This window comes from Malurus melanocephalus, unplaced genomic scaffold (assembly GCF_030028575.1).
Source record: "Malurus melanocephalus ecotype Western Australia unplaced genomic scaffold, MMel_1.1 scaffold_0, whole genome shotgun sequence".
NCBI classification, from domain to species: Eukaryota; Metazoa; Chordata; class Aves; order Passeriformes; family Maluridae; genus Malurus; species Malurus melanocephalus.
The window spans coordinates 3,856,907-3,875,448 of NW_026623232.1; the positions used below are offsets into that span (position 1 = coordinate 3,856,907).

Below are 18,542 nucleotides of genomic sequence, written 5' to 3' on the forward strand. Positions count from 1 at the left end.
CTGCAACACCTCACTTGGGAACTGGATGTGATTTTAGGTGTTGGTTCTACTGAATTGGTCTAAATAGTACAGCTCTGGACAAAATGCTGGCAGCCCTCGTACCATTCCTCATTGCCAAGAAACAGCAGATGAATAGTTGAATAGATGTTCCATGTCCAAAATAAATAAATCAGATTCATAAATGRTGTACAAGATAGTTCACATTGCATTGAGTACCAAGACTTTTAACATTCTCACTGTTAAGAGTGTAAGGGGCACTGAGRCAATTTACATTATTCAAAAAGGTACATTACCATAAGTTATAGTAATTCCTTTTTGTGACAGTAAGACAGTGCCATGTCCTGAGACTGTGGGAATCTAAACAAATAAAATAATTAAACACATCTACTGTATTTAATACAATATAACACACTATAATACTACAGGGTATTTTCTGTACAAACATGGCYATATTTTTCCAGATCTGTTATACACATATCCAAAATGTTTCAAACTGAATTTCATTTTTGTCATGAAAATTTGGCCATGGCTTCTGATTCATGTAAAAACCCTGTTTATCTGTAGATATCCTGAGATAGTACAAAGCAAATCTTCTATACTGTTTCTATACTGTTTTTAACATCTTTGGTAGTTTCCAACTAGAGAAAACATGCAACAGTAAAATGACTGTATTTTAGAGAGCACTTAGTCATAGGTTCTCTCCCTTTTCTTACTTCCCCATTGGACAGTGTAATGTACTTAGTCATAGGTTCTCTCCCTTTTCTTCCTTCCCCATTGGACAGTGTAATGAAAAAAGAATTGTTCTGTCATATCTCTAAGGCATGGTATGATTCTTCACCATAATTACATTTTTAGAGCTCTTTCATCACATTTTCCCATTCTGTCTAGAAGAGGGTTATTTGTAGCCTCATATTATAAAAGGAAGCATTTTCATCAAATTAAGACAAAAATATGGAAGAAAAAAATTTCAAAGCTTTCTCGGATTCAAACTGTGAKTGCAGAATGTGCAGCCTATGAAATCACAAAACGCAGTCCACACCACTATTTTGCATCACACAGATACAACTAATCAACTGCAGGTTTTTCCAGTGCTAGAGAACTTAAATACAAAGAAACTTCACTTCCTCTACCAAGGAAAATGGTGTACCAGTACAGTMAAATATATCTATATACATTTATTTTTTAAGCATGTAAATATATAGCTGCAGATTATAGAAAAGAAACCCTCAGGCTCTTGTCACTTTACTGTTCTGCCCATGTAGTTGCCAATAATGCTTATATGAACTTTGTAAGCACTGGAAATCCAAACACAGAAAGAATATTGTGCTATGTCATTAGAATGAAAACAAAATATATATTAAAGGCACCTGAAGCAAACTTTTTGAGTTCATTGTCCAAACTGGAGGAAAAACAAAATAACAAGCTCAAAATTGTTAAGAGAAGAAATGACCAAATATATCTTGCAAAAGTCCAAGGGTTGTCACTAGCAGGATTGATAATATGCAAAGTCTTCCAGCATGATTACCATTTATTCCCCAAATCAGCTGCTCAAGGAATCATCTGTAAGGGTTCAACTGGACAGAAATGCACCTGAGGAATGTAAAAGAATTTATCACAGAATCACAGAATTGTCTGAGTTGGAAGGGATCCAGAAGGATCATCAAGTCTTACTCTTAAGTGAAYGGCCCATATGGGGTTTGAACCCTTGGCATCATTGGCATCATGTTCTAATGGGAAGATGCCCTAAACCAAAATTCTCAAAAAAATTATATTCTACATCTTGAAGAGAACTAAGGCCACTCCAAGTGATCCACCATCCTTCTAGAAGCCCCAAACATTGCTTCTGCATCTATTGGGCTGACAAGAAATAATGCAAGAAAAYCATCACACATTCCTTCTTGCTCTGGCATTCTTTTTCTTTTGCTCCTTCTGGTAGGCTGTCCATTGCTTCCTTGTCTGAAAAGCTTATSCCATCTACTACTGCCTCTCTAAATTCTCCTGGGACGGTCTCACCACTCGCTCCCTGCACACAGAACCATTACTTGTGGTGCAACTTCCTTCTGGTGCTCCTGAAGTATGTAYGTAACTATTTAGGCATCTGGAATTGTCTTTTATTTCATTTTATTCACCTAAAAATGTAACAAACAAGGAAAGGATTCTTTAATAGGTAAATAGAGATTATTCTATCTCGAGCATGCTGAAGGCAGACAYGGTTAACTTTGTGGGTGTTAGAAATTCCAAGTTGTTACAGCTCACAAATGATCCAAGAAACTGAGGGAAGCTTTGGTAAAGCCAGTGAAAWGGCACAGATAACATGAAACCCAAAGCATGGTAGCATGCTATGCTGTCAAACGGAAATTATCATTTTAGGGTATTTCAGTTTAAAAAAAAGATTATTAATTAAAAAAAAAACCTCAAGAGTAGATGGCAGGATGTTTAATCAAAGATAAGCTTAAGAGATCTGTAGCAGTCTGAATTGATGATGCAGAAATCCAATTTTTACAAAGAAAAGCTAGAATTATTTTAAAATCAAGAAAATACATGCTATGGATCTTCCAAAAATCTACACAGATTTGAAATAGGGATATAATCAAGCAGCTCTGCTGTTAGATCACAAATAACACAGTATCACATGAGAAGATGAAGAAGCTACATTTAAACAGCTCCTTTTATCCCAGAGAATCCCGACACTCTTAATAGAACATAYATGTGGTACATCTATGAATAACAACAAAAAAAAAGCACATAGGAACAGAAATCACTTTGACCAGCACTGCAAATCAGAGCATCTGTTWAACAGTGTACATCAATACTGTTCCTTAATTCAGGGAAGGATTTAAATTGCTATAGTATATCTAGCAAGAATTATTAGCCCATGTGCCCCCATTAATTCTTAACAGATTGTACATAGAAGCAAAAAGAAGGACAAATTACAGAGCACTGGATCACATCCACCTCCAAATTACTACAAACTGTAAAGTCCTCAWTATAAAAAATTCGGATCCGTATGTAAATATCCGAAGTATTTCAATGCTGAAGTTCATATGCCAAAACCAGAGTATAAACTGCAATATGCATAAAAGCCCTCTGAAAAATTGTGCCAAAGGCCACTGATAAATCAAGTAAATCTAATCCCAGAGAAAAGCCTTGACATTTGGATGAAATAAGGACATTATGCTGAGTTGGTCAGGGATTATTTTTACTGGGTTCTTTTTGTTTTAAGTGAAAAAAAACATTTCTCAAGAAACTATCAGTTTCACTATATTTTTATACACTTTGATGACAATAGATGTTGTTCTCTACATTTTCAAGTGAAACCTTCTGTTTTTCTAGTTCAAAATTACTTAAAAGTCATTGAAAAGAAAGAAAAAAAAAAGGAAGTGAAAACTTCCAAAATCCAAAATTAATTACATGAAGTTTCATTGGCCATAGCTCAATTGTTTTTTTAAGTCTTCTGAGAGTTCAACTGTTCATTCCAATACAGAATATTTTGGTATCCTGATAATTTTCCCAGGACAAGAAGACTATTTTCTGCTTAAAACTGTTACAAATCGAACTAGAGCAGTCTGCATCAAGTAACTTGAACTTAACATGGCCTGATGCAGAGCAAGTGAACTATGGCCACTTGGAAATGCCAACATCGTATAAGGACAATGAACTCTTCCTTAACCAATGTTTTTCAGAAACAAGCTCCACCTCTGCCCATGCAAACAAAAAAGACCAAAAATCAAAGAGGAATTAATGATATAAAGGAAGTAGCTCTTGCAAAATAACAGATGGAATGAGATCGGAAACACATGTAGTAAGTTGAACTTTCTTAATAGGACCAAAATGACAGAATTGGAACAAAGGAACAGAATGGATAAACATGCACACAAATCAACGGAACAGTTGCTAACTAGAGATGGGTCTGTAGTGCAGATTCCAAACCTCAGTTTAGATGCATATTATTTTTTAAATTTGGAGCTTTAGATTAATAGTGTTGATTTAGAGTTTTGCAGAAAGAGTAGCAAATTATAAAATCTCTATCCTGATTACACAAAAACTTTTCCCACAGTTTCTAAGGTGAATTATCTGCCTCATATTTTAAATGCTGATGTTTGGGATCACACATGAGATAGAAAGTCAGTTCATATGAAGATTCTGTACTAATGTTGAACTACATAAACAGGTGTTAAATTGGAGCAATATGGACTGCAGCCTCCCTGCCAAAGGTGACAAACAGCTTTTAGAAAAAAACTGGGGCAYTGGATAGGTTGATCATGAAAACAAGCTGTAATTAGTAACTTATTCTCCTCATAAACTCTAGTAAAATCTTTTGAAAAAATGTCTCCCTTATGCAATGATTTTGAAACKGCACACTCATCCCAATGTGAGACTGTGTTGTGATGGCAAAACTATATCAGAAAATAGAAAAGATTGCTTAAMTATAGAGAAAAAAAATTGAATAGAATTGTCATTATTTGTGTTAACCAAAGACTTATTAAAAAACTGCCCATTGAATATATGTTTAAATTGTTARGAGAAAGGTTACCCTGCTGATTCTACTGATAAAATAGAATACTAGACTTTCTCCAAGTCTTTTAGAGGGTATTTGGCATAATATTTACCACTCTTTGAGTAAATTGTCTGGTAATAAAAAAACCTCTAAATACTCAAGTGGTATGAATGCATCTATCTCCATTGAAGTCAACGCAGAACTAGAGGACAATATGGCATTATTGTGAYATGAGACAAACCATCTTTCTTGCAAATATTTTTCCCAAAACATATAGGGATGTCAAATTACTGCCAGAATGGAACAAAGAAAGAAACGATTTATCTAACTCACATAACATTTTTTCTGTTCACAGGAATTTCAGACACATTTTCTTTTCAGATGTTATGCATTTAAASGTTTTGATGATGTGCTGTTATTTTTTATCTATTATTTGAAAACAGTAATATATTTCTTCATTKGTGTTTTCTATTAAATTGTCATGTAGACAACTGCTAAAAAAAATTACTCAGTAGGTTTCCATTTCCTAACTACACAACACCAAGTCATATCCAAAATGACTATTTCTACTCCAGTAGATGTTTCACAGTCTGTATGAATAGTTTCACAGGCAACTTTAAAATTTTTTTTCAAGAACAATGGAGTCACTACAATTCAGCTCTATAAGTACTGGTGATAATCAAAGACAAAGAACATACAAAGGGAATCAACATAAAACCTGAGGAAATATCAGCTAAAATTTTATTTCTACTTGCATTTCTAAATTTCCAATATGACCACTGGTTGCGTGCAGTTTTTGAGGTGTTAAAATGTAACAGCAAAGAAAAGTCTGTGTTAGTACATGCAGTTYGGAGTTACAGAGTTCCTGAAAATGTCATTTTTATGCCAGCAACCCAGTAGTAGGAAAATGAAAAAAAAAAAAGTTCTTTTTCCCTGAAAATTCAGATTATCTCAGAACATAACCTAGAAGTGTCAGAGAGACCACAGTAACATCCTCCTGYTATCAGTCAGGCTTGCCTGATAGATTCCTCAAACACARCTAGCTTACAGGGACTTTACACAGYTCCCTGTAATTCTCTCCCTTTTTCTCACCAACTCTACCTGGAACAGCACTTTACTATTTTTAATTTTWAAGTAATATATTTGGCAATGTCTTGTYCTATGTATCATGATCTAGTATGTAATTTTATCATCCTTTGAAAGTCTGATGGATGAAAAYGACATTACAGCCTGCATTACACTTAAGAGACAAAAAAGGTACAAAGTAAGCAATCCTTTACCCAGGCTAAGACACTTTTCTCCTCCCTCACTTTCTAGCAGAGAAAGATCATCTAGACTTCTTAATTAAAAAGCAGACCTTCTATGTCTCGATTCTATCTGCACCGAAAAGCTCTGGCTACTGCGGTCACTTCTCATACCTGGGTGGACACATGAAAACTTACCAGACTCTGTATTTAGGAGCAGAAAAGCAGAGATTCAGTACTTTATTTAATGGCTAAATTAATCATAAAGGTAACTGATATATAAAATAGCTAATTGAGAGTGTTCTACAGCAACATTAAAAATTCAGCACATCTTTTTTTTTAATATCTCATCATAAACTATTCCAATATTTCTTGCTTTGAGAAAAGAGCTTCATTTCAAAGAATAAGTKGGATTAATAAAGCTAACACAATGGATCATAGTTATCGTAATATATCTAACTAACAGGAATTTCTTAGAGTAGTGATCTTTGGTGTTCTAGCAGAGAAAAAAATAAAATTATTTTCAGATGTACACTTAGGAAAAAACACTTCATTAAGCATTTGGATTCTCTACGGTTTATAAGCATGTACTTATATACTGTTCCTCCCTTGATGTGAGCAGATAAACAAATCTAGCATTGTTACTGTAAAATAATAGAAAATTGCTAAACACAGAAAAGATATTGCAAAATGTTATGAAGGAGCCAAACCATTTCCAGGGTTTCAAAATAATTTTTGACAGAAACTTTATTTTCTCCAATTTTTTATTAAAAACATATACATGCACAAAATATCAATGAAGCAAAGATACTAAACCACCATCCACTAGATGTGAGCCTCTGACATCCTCCTTAAACTCTTTCAAAGCAGTAACTTAGATCAATGAGATTCCAATAATTTGAAATGGCCACAGGACCCTCTTCACCAAACATACTTCTAGAAAAAAAATGGCAGGAAACTCAAAACACCATAAAAATTAAACAACATACRGTGCTTACATATATCATTTCACCTAAGCAAAAGGAAGAAAACCCTAAACCAATCACCAAAACTATAATAGCGGGAAGGGATTAGGAAATGGCAGATTATCAATGACATGTTGGAAAAGATTAAGTACACAACAGTACTTAGAGGCACTGCCAGAAAGGAATRAAGTCAATGAAAATGTATTAGAAGATATTCTATGTCCAAAGCTCAGAATTAAAACCCATGTTTCATTTGAACTTTCAAGGCCATCAAAGAATTAATCTGCTACAGTAAATTGGGACTGTTACAAAATGAAAGAAAGAAGCATGATGTTAGGAACACAGTACAATGATGGATGAGATCAAAGGATAGTCTATTCTTGGTTTTGTCATTTGCTTTCAAAATGTAAGTATTTTCAACTACTACCATCTGCTGAGATCTGCAGAAAAGTTACTGCAAAATCTGTGTAATATCTCTGAATACATCTGCATCAACAAACTAGAAAAAACAGCACATGGTTGTTACCCATTTCTGCAAAGAGCTGCAGCTAACTSAGTGGAAGAGTTAACTCAATGGAAGGTTCTTCAAATGAAGAAATTGGTTTCATGGATTCTTTATTTGATTCAGCCTCTCAATTTAACTCTGATCTATAATTGATTCTTCTGCACAGCTACTGTTCTTTCCTTTTTCCTGCTTCTTTCGAAAAATTCCACTGTTTCTGGATTCACATTTCACATTAAAGGTTTCCCAATTTTTCCCATTTTTTATTGTCTTTTTAAGGATTGTTACAGCTTCACAAACATCCCCATAGACTTTTGAATGCTTTACATTTCTGGAGCTCAGACTGAAAAGGCTTTTCAACACTAAAAGTGTGTAAAACTCAGTTAAATTTCAACAAGAAATGAGGGCAGGGCATCTGTCCTTGTGTTCTGAGAGTCAACTGTGTGGTTTCTATCAGAAAATTGAAAGTATGTCTGTTGACTGCCAGTATCAATGCACAATTAATGCATGTTCTGATACATTATGATATGTGGCTTATACTAAATTATGAATGATCTACATTTATACTACAAAAGAACATGACAGTTCAGTACAAAGAGGAAGATGGGAAAAGATAAAACCAAAGTTTGAGTTATAGCACAACTTGCCAAAATCAAGTCACTAAAACACATCTTGTGGGGAGCACTTGACAGCAGAGCAAGACAAACTTTTTCTTTTAAATTTGGTCTTGTATTTGTTTTGCTTGTACACAGCTGCTTCTGAGTCTTTAATTTCAATCTTCTTATGTAAGTCTTGTCTTAATAGCATTGTTTCAGTAGCATTTGGAGGGGCAAAGAGAACCCTCAAAATTACCAGGCACCTTGTGTCTATAGGAATCAACACATTCCACATTACAAAGGGATACAGCAGAATTGCTTGAGCAAACTCCAAGCTCTGAGGAGAACCTGCAGCACTTCAGCAGCAGTTAATGAGGTTGGAGCTTGTCTCCTGGTGTTGGGCAATGACCACAGACAGAAGAAGGCTTCCTGCTGCAAACAAAAGGCATCTCAAGGTCTCATCTCAGACAAAGAACAGAATGTGACTTCAACAGAAGCCAAAATGCATCCACAAAAAGCTCACACATTGGCTGACTGGAACTAGAATATGAAGTCACAGTTGATAACTTGAAGCATATTCCAGAGACCACAGCTGTCCTCATCATTTGTTTGGGGCTGATTAGTCTCCTACTGAAGATTTTCTATCTACATAATTGGGATCTAGATAGAGCTTCAGGAGCAGTATATGGTAATTACTGGCACTGCATAACACACATGGCATGAATAGTTTTCTCCTTCTAACAGTATGTATCTCATTCTGACTTGCTTTTCATGCACAGTAACACTTGTAAATTTATCTAAAAACTAAAAAGCATAAAAAATAATAGGATATTCCAGAAACCAGAAACACAACTATACTTTTTCCATTTCAGCAATCAACCTTAAAGACACCAAACCTGAGCAAATGTTCAAGGTAATTTTTTCATTTATACTCATATAAGAACAAATATTCAGAAAACAGAATACAGACGAAAAGATCTTTAAAAAGATAAAATCATAAAGTTATTTAGCTTACAAAGAGAATAATCTTTTATTATTTTTATAAAAAAAACCCTGAAAATTATTTTTGAGGCAATATGGTATTTCCTAATTATACATAAAAGCATTAGTGCAGATATCACATATAGTAAGTGAATTTAGCTTTAGCCATTTCCATGTCATAGCATTGTGTTACAAGAGTAAAAATACATGTCACAAGCAGATTTAACACCTTTAGATGACCTCGAATCAGAAATGTGCCATGCTACTCAAATTCCATCTGTCAAATACTGTAGATAAAGGTAAGTAAATATAAATGTCATTAAAGGCAAAAGTTATCTTAGTTGGAGAAGTTCTAGGATTTTATTTTCTGACAGCTTGTAATTTGGAAATCTTCCAGTGTCAACAAAACCTGTTCAAGCATGATCTTACCTTGTTTTCACTACATCAAGGGGATGCATCAGGCAAATTTCTACAAGACCTATAAAAGAATAATAAAGAAAGACCTAATAAGCATTTGTACAGATAAGAGTTTAAGTTTCATTGACTCCAATAGTTTCTGAAATTTGAAAAGTAAAACCCCAAACATATTGATGCTACAGTTCTTATACACTTTATATATTAAAGATACTTTTCTGTAGTGTATATAAGACATTGGGCTTTTTGAAAATAAACGGTGCTAGTGGTTCATTAGTGGGGAAATTGAGGACTTCAGCTATATGCAATCAATTTAATCTCAGTTTTTGCTGTTTTCTGACTTAAGAACAGTGGGAACATTGGACTGGCATCATAAATAAATACATGAAGTCCTGCTGAGAGTGACAAAGGAAGGGAGTTCAGGTTGGTACTTGCTTTTTTGTCATACAAGAATAATTTCTAAGGATTTTGGGACAATGCTGGCAGCACAAATGAGCTTGATATTAAAATGACAGCTGATTCCTCAGTATCTGAGCTGCAGCCTCTCTGGTTCTTCATTCTGTCCTGCCCTGTGCTGATGCTGATGTATAGTCCTGGCTTTTCCCCTCCTGCTCCACTGCTCATCATTAGCGCTTCATTCACGTGCTGGGGACTTCCCAGGTCCCTGAAGAGGGAGTGTGAATCTCAGGGGGGCAATGCCAATGTCAGAGAGATCTGGGAGGTCCCAAACACACCTGTCAACACCACCTTCAAAGCTGGTTCTGTTGATTTTTCCACCCACCTGACACCTCATGAAAAGTCCACACAAAATCCAGGCAAAACTTTCTAGTTAAATTTTCTAGGCTTGCCTACTCTACTATCCATTTCACATATCAGCCTCATTCTAAAGAGCAAACAATACAATTGAGATGTATTTATCAGGACCTCAGTAAAAGTGTATTTTAGAGAACTGTCAATCTGCAGGCATAATAAAAACTACTAAAAAAATCTTACAGAGTTTTGAAAAGCCAAGAAAATACATATATACATGTCCTAGATAATAATGACAATGTTTTTGAAATTACTGTGCCTTGGTTTATTAGGAGCCCTAGAACATTCACCTACACTTTCTACCCAGCATAATAAATTTAATCCTGTATCATGCAGAAACAGGTTATGAAGACTATACTTATTACAATGCTTGAATGAATGTATTTGATTTATTTATGATTATTGCAAAAAYAATTACAGAAATTTTGTAATATCAGATGTGACTTTTGGTGATTTGGRCCTAAGTTTCTAAAAACCTTGATTCAGGAAAAGTTAAAATACCTGCAAATTCCTTTCTTCATGTATACCATACATGCTTACRTTCCAATAGATGCTCTCCTATTTCAGATGTCACTGTCCTAAGACCCAGATCCTGTCTTCTAATGGCACAGAACATATCTGAGCATAGGTGTCACTAAAATTAACAGTCTCTAATACCTAAGACACTTTGATACTTGCTACTCAACTACTTTCTTTTTCTAAGAAAGGTATAGAAATTTACACAAAGAGAAAAATCACATTTCAAAATAATCCACAGAAAAACTATTGAATAAATGGAATTTGTATTTGGCCCTATTCTTTGACAGACTTGATGGAGAAAAGTTCTCGGTGGGCTTCCTGCAAGAATCAGCTTCTGCCTGAGTGGCATACACTGTAGTATCAGAAACTTGAGCTCCTTTTCATTATTGAATATAAATCTATGGGAGGCTGAAAGTTCCATATTTCAATTATTTTTTAAGTAATAAGTTTAGTGTTTCAGGTAGAAAAAGAAAACTGGTGAGTGGTTTAAAATTTATATCAGAGAGCATTAAATTACAAAATATTATATACTTTCTATTTCAACTTTTTTCAAACCTTCTGAGCAACACAGGTACCTGCTAAGTAAGCCTTTTAAACTGATCCAGGGCATTAGCAAAGGGAGGATTCTCATTATAGTCAAAGGACATGAAGCCAATAAATGCAATAGAGCTTTTAGCTCAGACTACAACAAATACATTTAAAAATAATAGTTTATTTTGTTTGATATACTTTACATATTGAATACACATATAATTGATAACTGTTATATATTTTTCCTAATGCATAATAAGCTATTTATACAAAAAACAAAGAACTGTAAAAGTTTTTGCACATGAACACAAGTAACTTTCGGAGTTACTAATAAAAGGGGGGGGGGTGTAAACTGTAATGCTAAAATTATTTATTAAATGCATTTAAAGGGAATTCACATTAACATTTGTGAAGATGTTAAAATGTTTAAACTGAGTTCCTAACATAAAATACTTGCTGAGAGTTCTAATTTAACATAAGCAATTTTCCTTATTTTCTATCATTTCACTCTAATGCCAAACATAAAATTCACCAGACAGTTCCTGATCCTTACTTTYGTGCCACTGAGTTTAAGGGATATTATTAAGTAAATATTTATGATTATTGTTTTGCTGTATTTTCTTCCCACTCCATGTAACATTGTTTTGTTTTTCAATTCTGGTTAAAAGAAAGACAACATAGGTGATATCAGCCAAAGGATATTAATATCAGTAGTAATGAGATTCATTAAAAAGAATGCAATTTGTTTTTAATGAAAGTAAAAGCTGCCATTATTTSTGTGCAGGTGTATTTATTGCTGTAATTATTGTCCAGGAATTGCTTCTTTTTTACTAAAATAAAACTATATCACATTTCAACTAAGGGAACATAGACTTTCTGTCCTGATTCTGTCCCAAAACCTATAAACTGCTCCAACAGCTGCCAACAGGTGCTTTGTGAGTGGAGCTGCAACTGAGTGTTCCAGTGCTGGCAGGGGGCACAGGCTGTGAGTTTTTCCCTTTCCAACCACCCTCCTTTTCTAAGCACTCCTTTTCCAACCTTCCCTCTCTCCCCATTTTTGATCTATTCCATCTTATTYTGGCAGATAGAGCCTACAGTAGGGGGCCAAGCATGGGGCCAAGGGTTGTTCACCCTATTCTGTTTTTGCAGCATTAATGACCATTTTGGGAGAAAACTGTACAGTGCCAGAATTTGGCTCCATTTTCTTGGTCCTCATAGGATAATTTTGAATTCAGGCATTTTTCCAGCAACTGAATCAGATGAATTCCAAGGTCCTTGGCAGGAGCTCTGTTTTGATAACTTCAGGATTCTATTGGTTATCTGCCTTTCTCAATCTTTCCTTTGTCTCATCATATAATTACGCACCGGGTTCTAAACGATGTATAGTTACTCGATTTCAGCAGACAGAATTCTTCAGAAGATGCTGGGATTATGACACAGCTCTCTGAAGAGCACCAAAGGACTGCACACTGTGCAAGACACTAATGGAACAGCTACAAACACGAGCTACATTTTTCCATCCACTATAGTAGTSATGCAAATCATTACAACATCCTACTTGATAGACTGCCCAGAAAGTGTGGTGGCCCTGCTATATTACAAGCACTCTGAGATGTGCTCAATAAAATAAAATATATTGCTCTTTCTTTAGCTAACATTCACCAGCTTTGTGACAAATTCAATTAGCACTATGAAAATCTAATTTACTGAACAGCTCTATCAGGGTGCAATATATTTTAACTTGTCACTCTGCAAAGACTACTGTTTACAAACTTTATTTCCATGATAAAGTAGTTAACATAGCTACAAATACTTTGTCCAAAAAAATACTCTAATCGTCCCATTGGGTCTCCTTGGTGATGTCACATGCAAACTCACCCAGAGTGATTTATGATGGCCTAATTATGTTTAAAACAACTCAGATCCAACTAGATGAACAAGAGCCCAAAGGAAATATAGGAAAGAACAATTACTGGGYCAGTCAAACATTTGTTGTCTTCTGGGTGGGAAAACATTCCCTGTGAAAACCAAACACCAACCATAAAACAAGACATAATCAAAATCTGTGTGTTGAAGGAATAAGCAGCTGTCATCGTTGACGTGCTCTGAGCATACACAAGTGGAATATCAACAACCAAGAAGGAAGTCCAACATTCTATTATGTAAAACATTCTGCTCCATAACTGAGCCCATGGAGGGAATAAAATATCAGAAAATACTGACCCCCAAACTGACCCTCCTCAGTAAAGCATTTTTCCTTTCCCAACTAGTATCTTCTGTCTTTAAATTATTTCCCATTATGGATTACATTACATTTCCCTATACAAGATTCACACTTAAAATTTCAGACTGGGAATCCTCACATACATCTCTTCAAACATTTTGGTGAGTGGTGGTTATTTCAAGTTCCTTTATCCTTTGTTGCACTGTTCCATCATACACAAATCTTGTGTCAATAATCATACATGACTTAAGAATAGCATGACTTCGACAATTAAAATGTGTTAYAATTTTCACAATCCATCTGGCAAAATGTGAAAGTCTGAGGTTTCAGCAGCAGAGGATTATAGGTCTCTTTAGTTCTGCAAGGGTTCCCATACTTCATCTACTCATTGCATAGGGAGAAAAAGAATGYAATCCAGCTAACAGTTCTTGCAGAATAACACAGATTAAACCAGAACCATTTTGGCTTTGGAACTCCTTAAAGAGGACAAATACTTGTCTTCAGCATTTCATCGATAACCAAAAGCTATGAAATGAAAAGTGTGAAGTGCCTGTGATAGACACTGATTTGTCTTTCAAGGAAAGCTGAGTAGTTCACCCTCTACATATTTTCTGCACAAAGCACCACGAACACGGATTCAACACAGATCCAAGAGATGTAGAGCATGATCCATGTGTTAGTTCAGACAACCCCCTACAGTGCCGAAGCCATTATGAACCCTCCTCCCCTTGTGTTACTCATTTCCCTGGAATAACACAGTCACTGGAGAAACACAACAGACAGGAGACTGGTCATAGAAAATGTGGCAATAAACACATCAGGCACTGTATATTGTATAGCTGGAACACTTGATATTTATTTTGGCTTTTACATAGATATAGTTACAATGTACAAAATGATCATAAATATTTTATGCGTACTATGCATTTCCTTCTGAGAATATATGTCTGACAGAAAGAATCTTGTGTTGATCTTTGTATCCTAATAAAAACAATGACAAATTCCTCTTAAATATGCTTTTCTGTTGGCTAAAACACTCCATTTGACAAGATGAAGCACCGACTCTCTTCCTGATTGTAACAGCACTATTTCATAAATAATCAATGCCTGGAAAAAAGCATCCCTGCAGTCAGTTCTACAGGTTAATTAATTTCGATCAGCTGGCTGTCCAATTTCATCTTCACAAACACATAAAGCTTATGTTCYGTAAGGGCACATCTCCCTTAGAAAACCCAGAAAATGTTAGATTCACTGGACAGTCAAGGCCCACTCCTTTCCTAGGGAAGCAGTCACGTATTGTGCCCTTCTCAGTTGTAGTACCAGGCTCTGAGGAAATGTCAACCAGGCTCCAAAAAAAAACTATACAACAGTATGCACAGACTGCACTGAGAAAGATCTACCTGTTAGCCTTCACTTAAGAAAGTGACACTTATTTTAATTCTTGCCTAGGATTCTATATAGTGATGTGGCATGGGATTAACTAATGGTACCCTGGAGCTCTCACAAACATTAATTAATGTTTTAGGTAATGAGCTAAATCAATGCTTTCCTTAGAAAATGAGGAGAAATGAAAAGTTACTCCAAAAAGTACTCCATAATGGCAGCCCTGTATTCATGAGTCATTCTTCCTCAGAGACCTTGTCTACACGGAGAAAATATACTAGAAAACATGTTCATTAAACAAGTTGTTGAATATGATTTTTCCCTTGGTGCAGACAAGGATGTCTATGTTTAAWAATGTGTTGGCTGATCACAGGAGGATCCCAGGAGAAGCTGTTGGTTTATTGTCACATTTTAGAAGGTTTTTTGTGTGTCTGCAGGAGGAGTTTGGTCATGCTCAATTTCTTGTTAGTTACCAGTGTTCCTTAGCAGATACAACCTGTCATTGTAGCTCTACTATCTAGAACTGCTACCCCCCAAAGCAGAGTTGGGAACAGGTATTAAAAAAAAAAAAAAAAAATCAAACCCAAACTACCCTGGACTTCAGCAGCAGACAGAAAAGTCTCTTCTTTGGTCTACAGTGTTTGAGCTGAAAGTGGTCAGTGTTCTTGAAGCTCTCTCTATGAAAGCAATTCAGCTTGTGTTGAGATAATAATGGCTCCTTGGTACAGCAAACAAGCATTTTAATCATCAAGGTTTCAAGTAAAAATTCCTCAGCTGCAGGAGAAGCACATCCTGGAGGTGTGCAAGACAGACACTGGAAATGAGTGTTTCAGGCAGCATATTGTCTAGATCATCTGCTGCTCAGCCATAAACCCCTTCAGTCTCCAAGTCCCAATACAAAGATCTGGCTAGAAATGTGCTCATGCTCAGTCCTCACATCAGACAACTCAAACTCATCTTTGGTGCTCACCATGCTTACCCAGAATCTGCTGCATTTCACTGCTGCCTGCCCAGCTAAAGAGAACATTATTACCAGATGGGAATCTGTTCAATTCTATTGCATATACAAAAGAAATGTAATTGTAGTCTATTATTTTTGCTGAGCTTGAAAACTGAGTTACAGCAGTAAAGTGAATAAAGACAGAAAATGGTATACATCTTCTTAAAAAGTCATGCTCTGAATACAAGATACTCAACCCTAAGCTGTGATCTGTACCTGGGCACACGTGCACAAACATTTATAGCTTTTGGAAGGGCAAATTCCACCTTGAGATAATACATGCATATACGAGTACTGAGAGGTTATTACAGTAATGATAAAGCAACATTTGCAATTCAGCATTTGTCAATAAGGAACACATTGTAAAGGTATTTGTCTTGCCTCAGAGACTTTGTTGCAAAAATAAAAAAAATAAACCCCCCGAGATTATGCCTATATTTTAATTCCTTTTTTTTGCCTTATTTTTATTGGATGTTTAGATTGGTAAGAAACAGTCCTATCAAGCCATTGTAATTCCCTTTCACAGTAGTTCTACCATAGTATAGACATTGTTTCAGTCTAATGCACAGCCAAATACATATTGATTCCATGTGATAGCTTTAAGTATGCTCATCAAAACCATGGGTTCTCAGTCAAYAATGTTTACTTATCTAACTTACATTTCACATAATTCTGCAATATTTTATCAACGTATTTCTTGCCTTAGGGTAAAAAAATATATAGTCTTAATGTCCAAAGCATGTATGCAAACTGTTCTCAATTTAGCACAAATTTATGAACCTTTTGGTTTCTACAACATGCAAGGCACAATCAGTCAAATAAGGGCATTATGCTCATGCTGCCAACAATAACCACATCTTCACACCTACTGCTGCCTAGAATACAGCTTCATGAATCTTTTAACGTGCTTCACTTAAACTGCTCAATGCTCATTTATATTCTCTAAGTACTGAGTAAAAAGCAAAGGCTGTCTTCCAGTTTAATTTGATYCTTTATTTGCTGCTTAAAATGAAAAAATTAAATCCTTGTTTCAYAGACCTACCAACTTGACTAACCTCATGTCTATGGCTTGGCTGCAGAAATATATCTGCCATTAGACAAATCTATGACCATCTGGAGGATCAAGTTAATTTTAAATTATGCATAGTTAAATATATTTATAGTAAGACTAGAAGGAATTGTCAAATCAACCAGCAAAATTCAATGGCTAGCCACAAAGAATCTTCTGGTAGAGCTACAAGTCTTTGGAAGAAAGGTTCTTCCAGACTCCAATAGCACATACCACTGTCACAGGCATGCAGTTCCAACTGCACTACTCACACAGAGCCTTTCTGGGGCAAAATGCTTTGTAGAAATGTTCTTTGTATGGTAAACCCTACAAAATTTGCATTTATGACACAGTCAAAAATACAGTTTTAAAATTACAGACTTTTCTCCCTTTACTTGATTTTAAAATACCAAAGATGTTCCAGTGGGTCTAAATAGAATGGGGGGTTTGATTATGTAGTCAAACAAGGTAACATTTAGGTACTGACACAGAAGATAATGGAGCAAAACACAGCACAAAACATTAAAAAAAGAGCAAACATTTCCTTTGAGTTCTTAAATAATATTGAGGCAATATGGAATGAATCACCAGAATTTATCATTTAGAATGTCACAGGAATTTGCTTCATTTTAACTTTCAATTCCTATTTAAAAATAATACTAAAAAATTAAGATACGCAAACAATTTTAGAAATATCTGGATTCACAAATACTTCTGTGCAAAGTCACTTTTTCCAAAATGACYAGCAATAAAGAATTGCTCATATAGCTAACCAATTCTTTTTTTCTTTAGTTAGTCTTTCTGATGTCGTACTAACATTAAAACTTTGAGTTATAAAATAAACACTTGCAGTTTACAAACTTCAGCATCTGAGTCTCTAGACACAAGTGAAAGGCTATATATGGTGCAAATTCTCCATAAATTTTTCAGCAAGTATTACAAGCTATTATGTCACTCACATATGACATATTCTTTCCTTCATGTGTGTCCGAAATAGAAGTTTTTCAAACCATGACTGAAGGGACCACTGAGGTCAGCACTGGGTCACATGATGTTTGTGTCACTACAGCTTCAGATATTTCAATGCATATTGAATCAATATGCCTGCAACAAAAATGTGTAACTGATATTTTCACTGCTGTTATAGTAAAATGCTTCTCAGTAAACTTGTTTTCATAAGAAGTCTGCCCATTCATACATCCCAGAGCTGTTGTAATCTTCATTGCTAATGCTGATCTAAGAGCATGGACATTATTTTATTTCTTGACACATTTAAAGTTCTCTAATGAATAAAGCAAACAGCTTATGGCTGCTTGGACTGTCACTCGATTGCCCTGGAGGGTTTTAATGTCTTTAAAATAGGCCTCCTAGTTTGTATTTAACTACCTTGTCCACAGAGGTCTGAGGGGTAGAGCAGATCAAAGATGTGCTGGCAACATAAAAAGCAGCTGTCCTTCATTTACCTTTAATTAGCTACATCTGACCAGATTCTTTATGGCCTCTTTGTCACACATTCAACAGTCCATAAGCCTTACGACCTGTCCTTAAAGACTCTACCACTACAAGTGTTTCAACAAAATGCAAATTAAAAATTTGAGATACAGAACTTTGAAAAAATATTTGTTCTCACTATGGAAATATCACCTGAGGCATTACTATTTTGGATTTACCTGCAAAAGCTACAAATAGCTCAGTATTTGGYGTGTCAAAATGGAATGGATCCTGAGCTTAGATTAACTGTTGATAGTTCTCTGTGTACAGCTCAACATCGCAGTGTATAAATATCACACAACCAGGAATCCTAGGGAAGTGAAAAGGCAAGCATGA

General features: G+C 35.3%; 1 protein-coding gene across 3 annotated transcripts in view; it reads right to left on the minus strand.

Annotated features, from left to right (window-relative positions):
- The window catches only part of SLC25A21 (solute carrier family 25 member 21), a 224,407-nt gene that overhangs the window by 86,562 nt on the left and 119,303 nt on the right, over positions 1-18,542 (minus strand). For all 3 annotated transcript variants that reach the window (XM_057367793.1, XM_057367709.1, XM_057367633.1), the window contains exon 2: positions 9,216-9,264. In XM_057367793.1, coding sequence (XP_057223776.1) covers positions 9,216-9,264 — 49 coding nt within the window. The remainder of the gene's footprint in view (positions 1-9,215; positions 9,265-18,542) is intronic.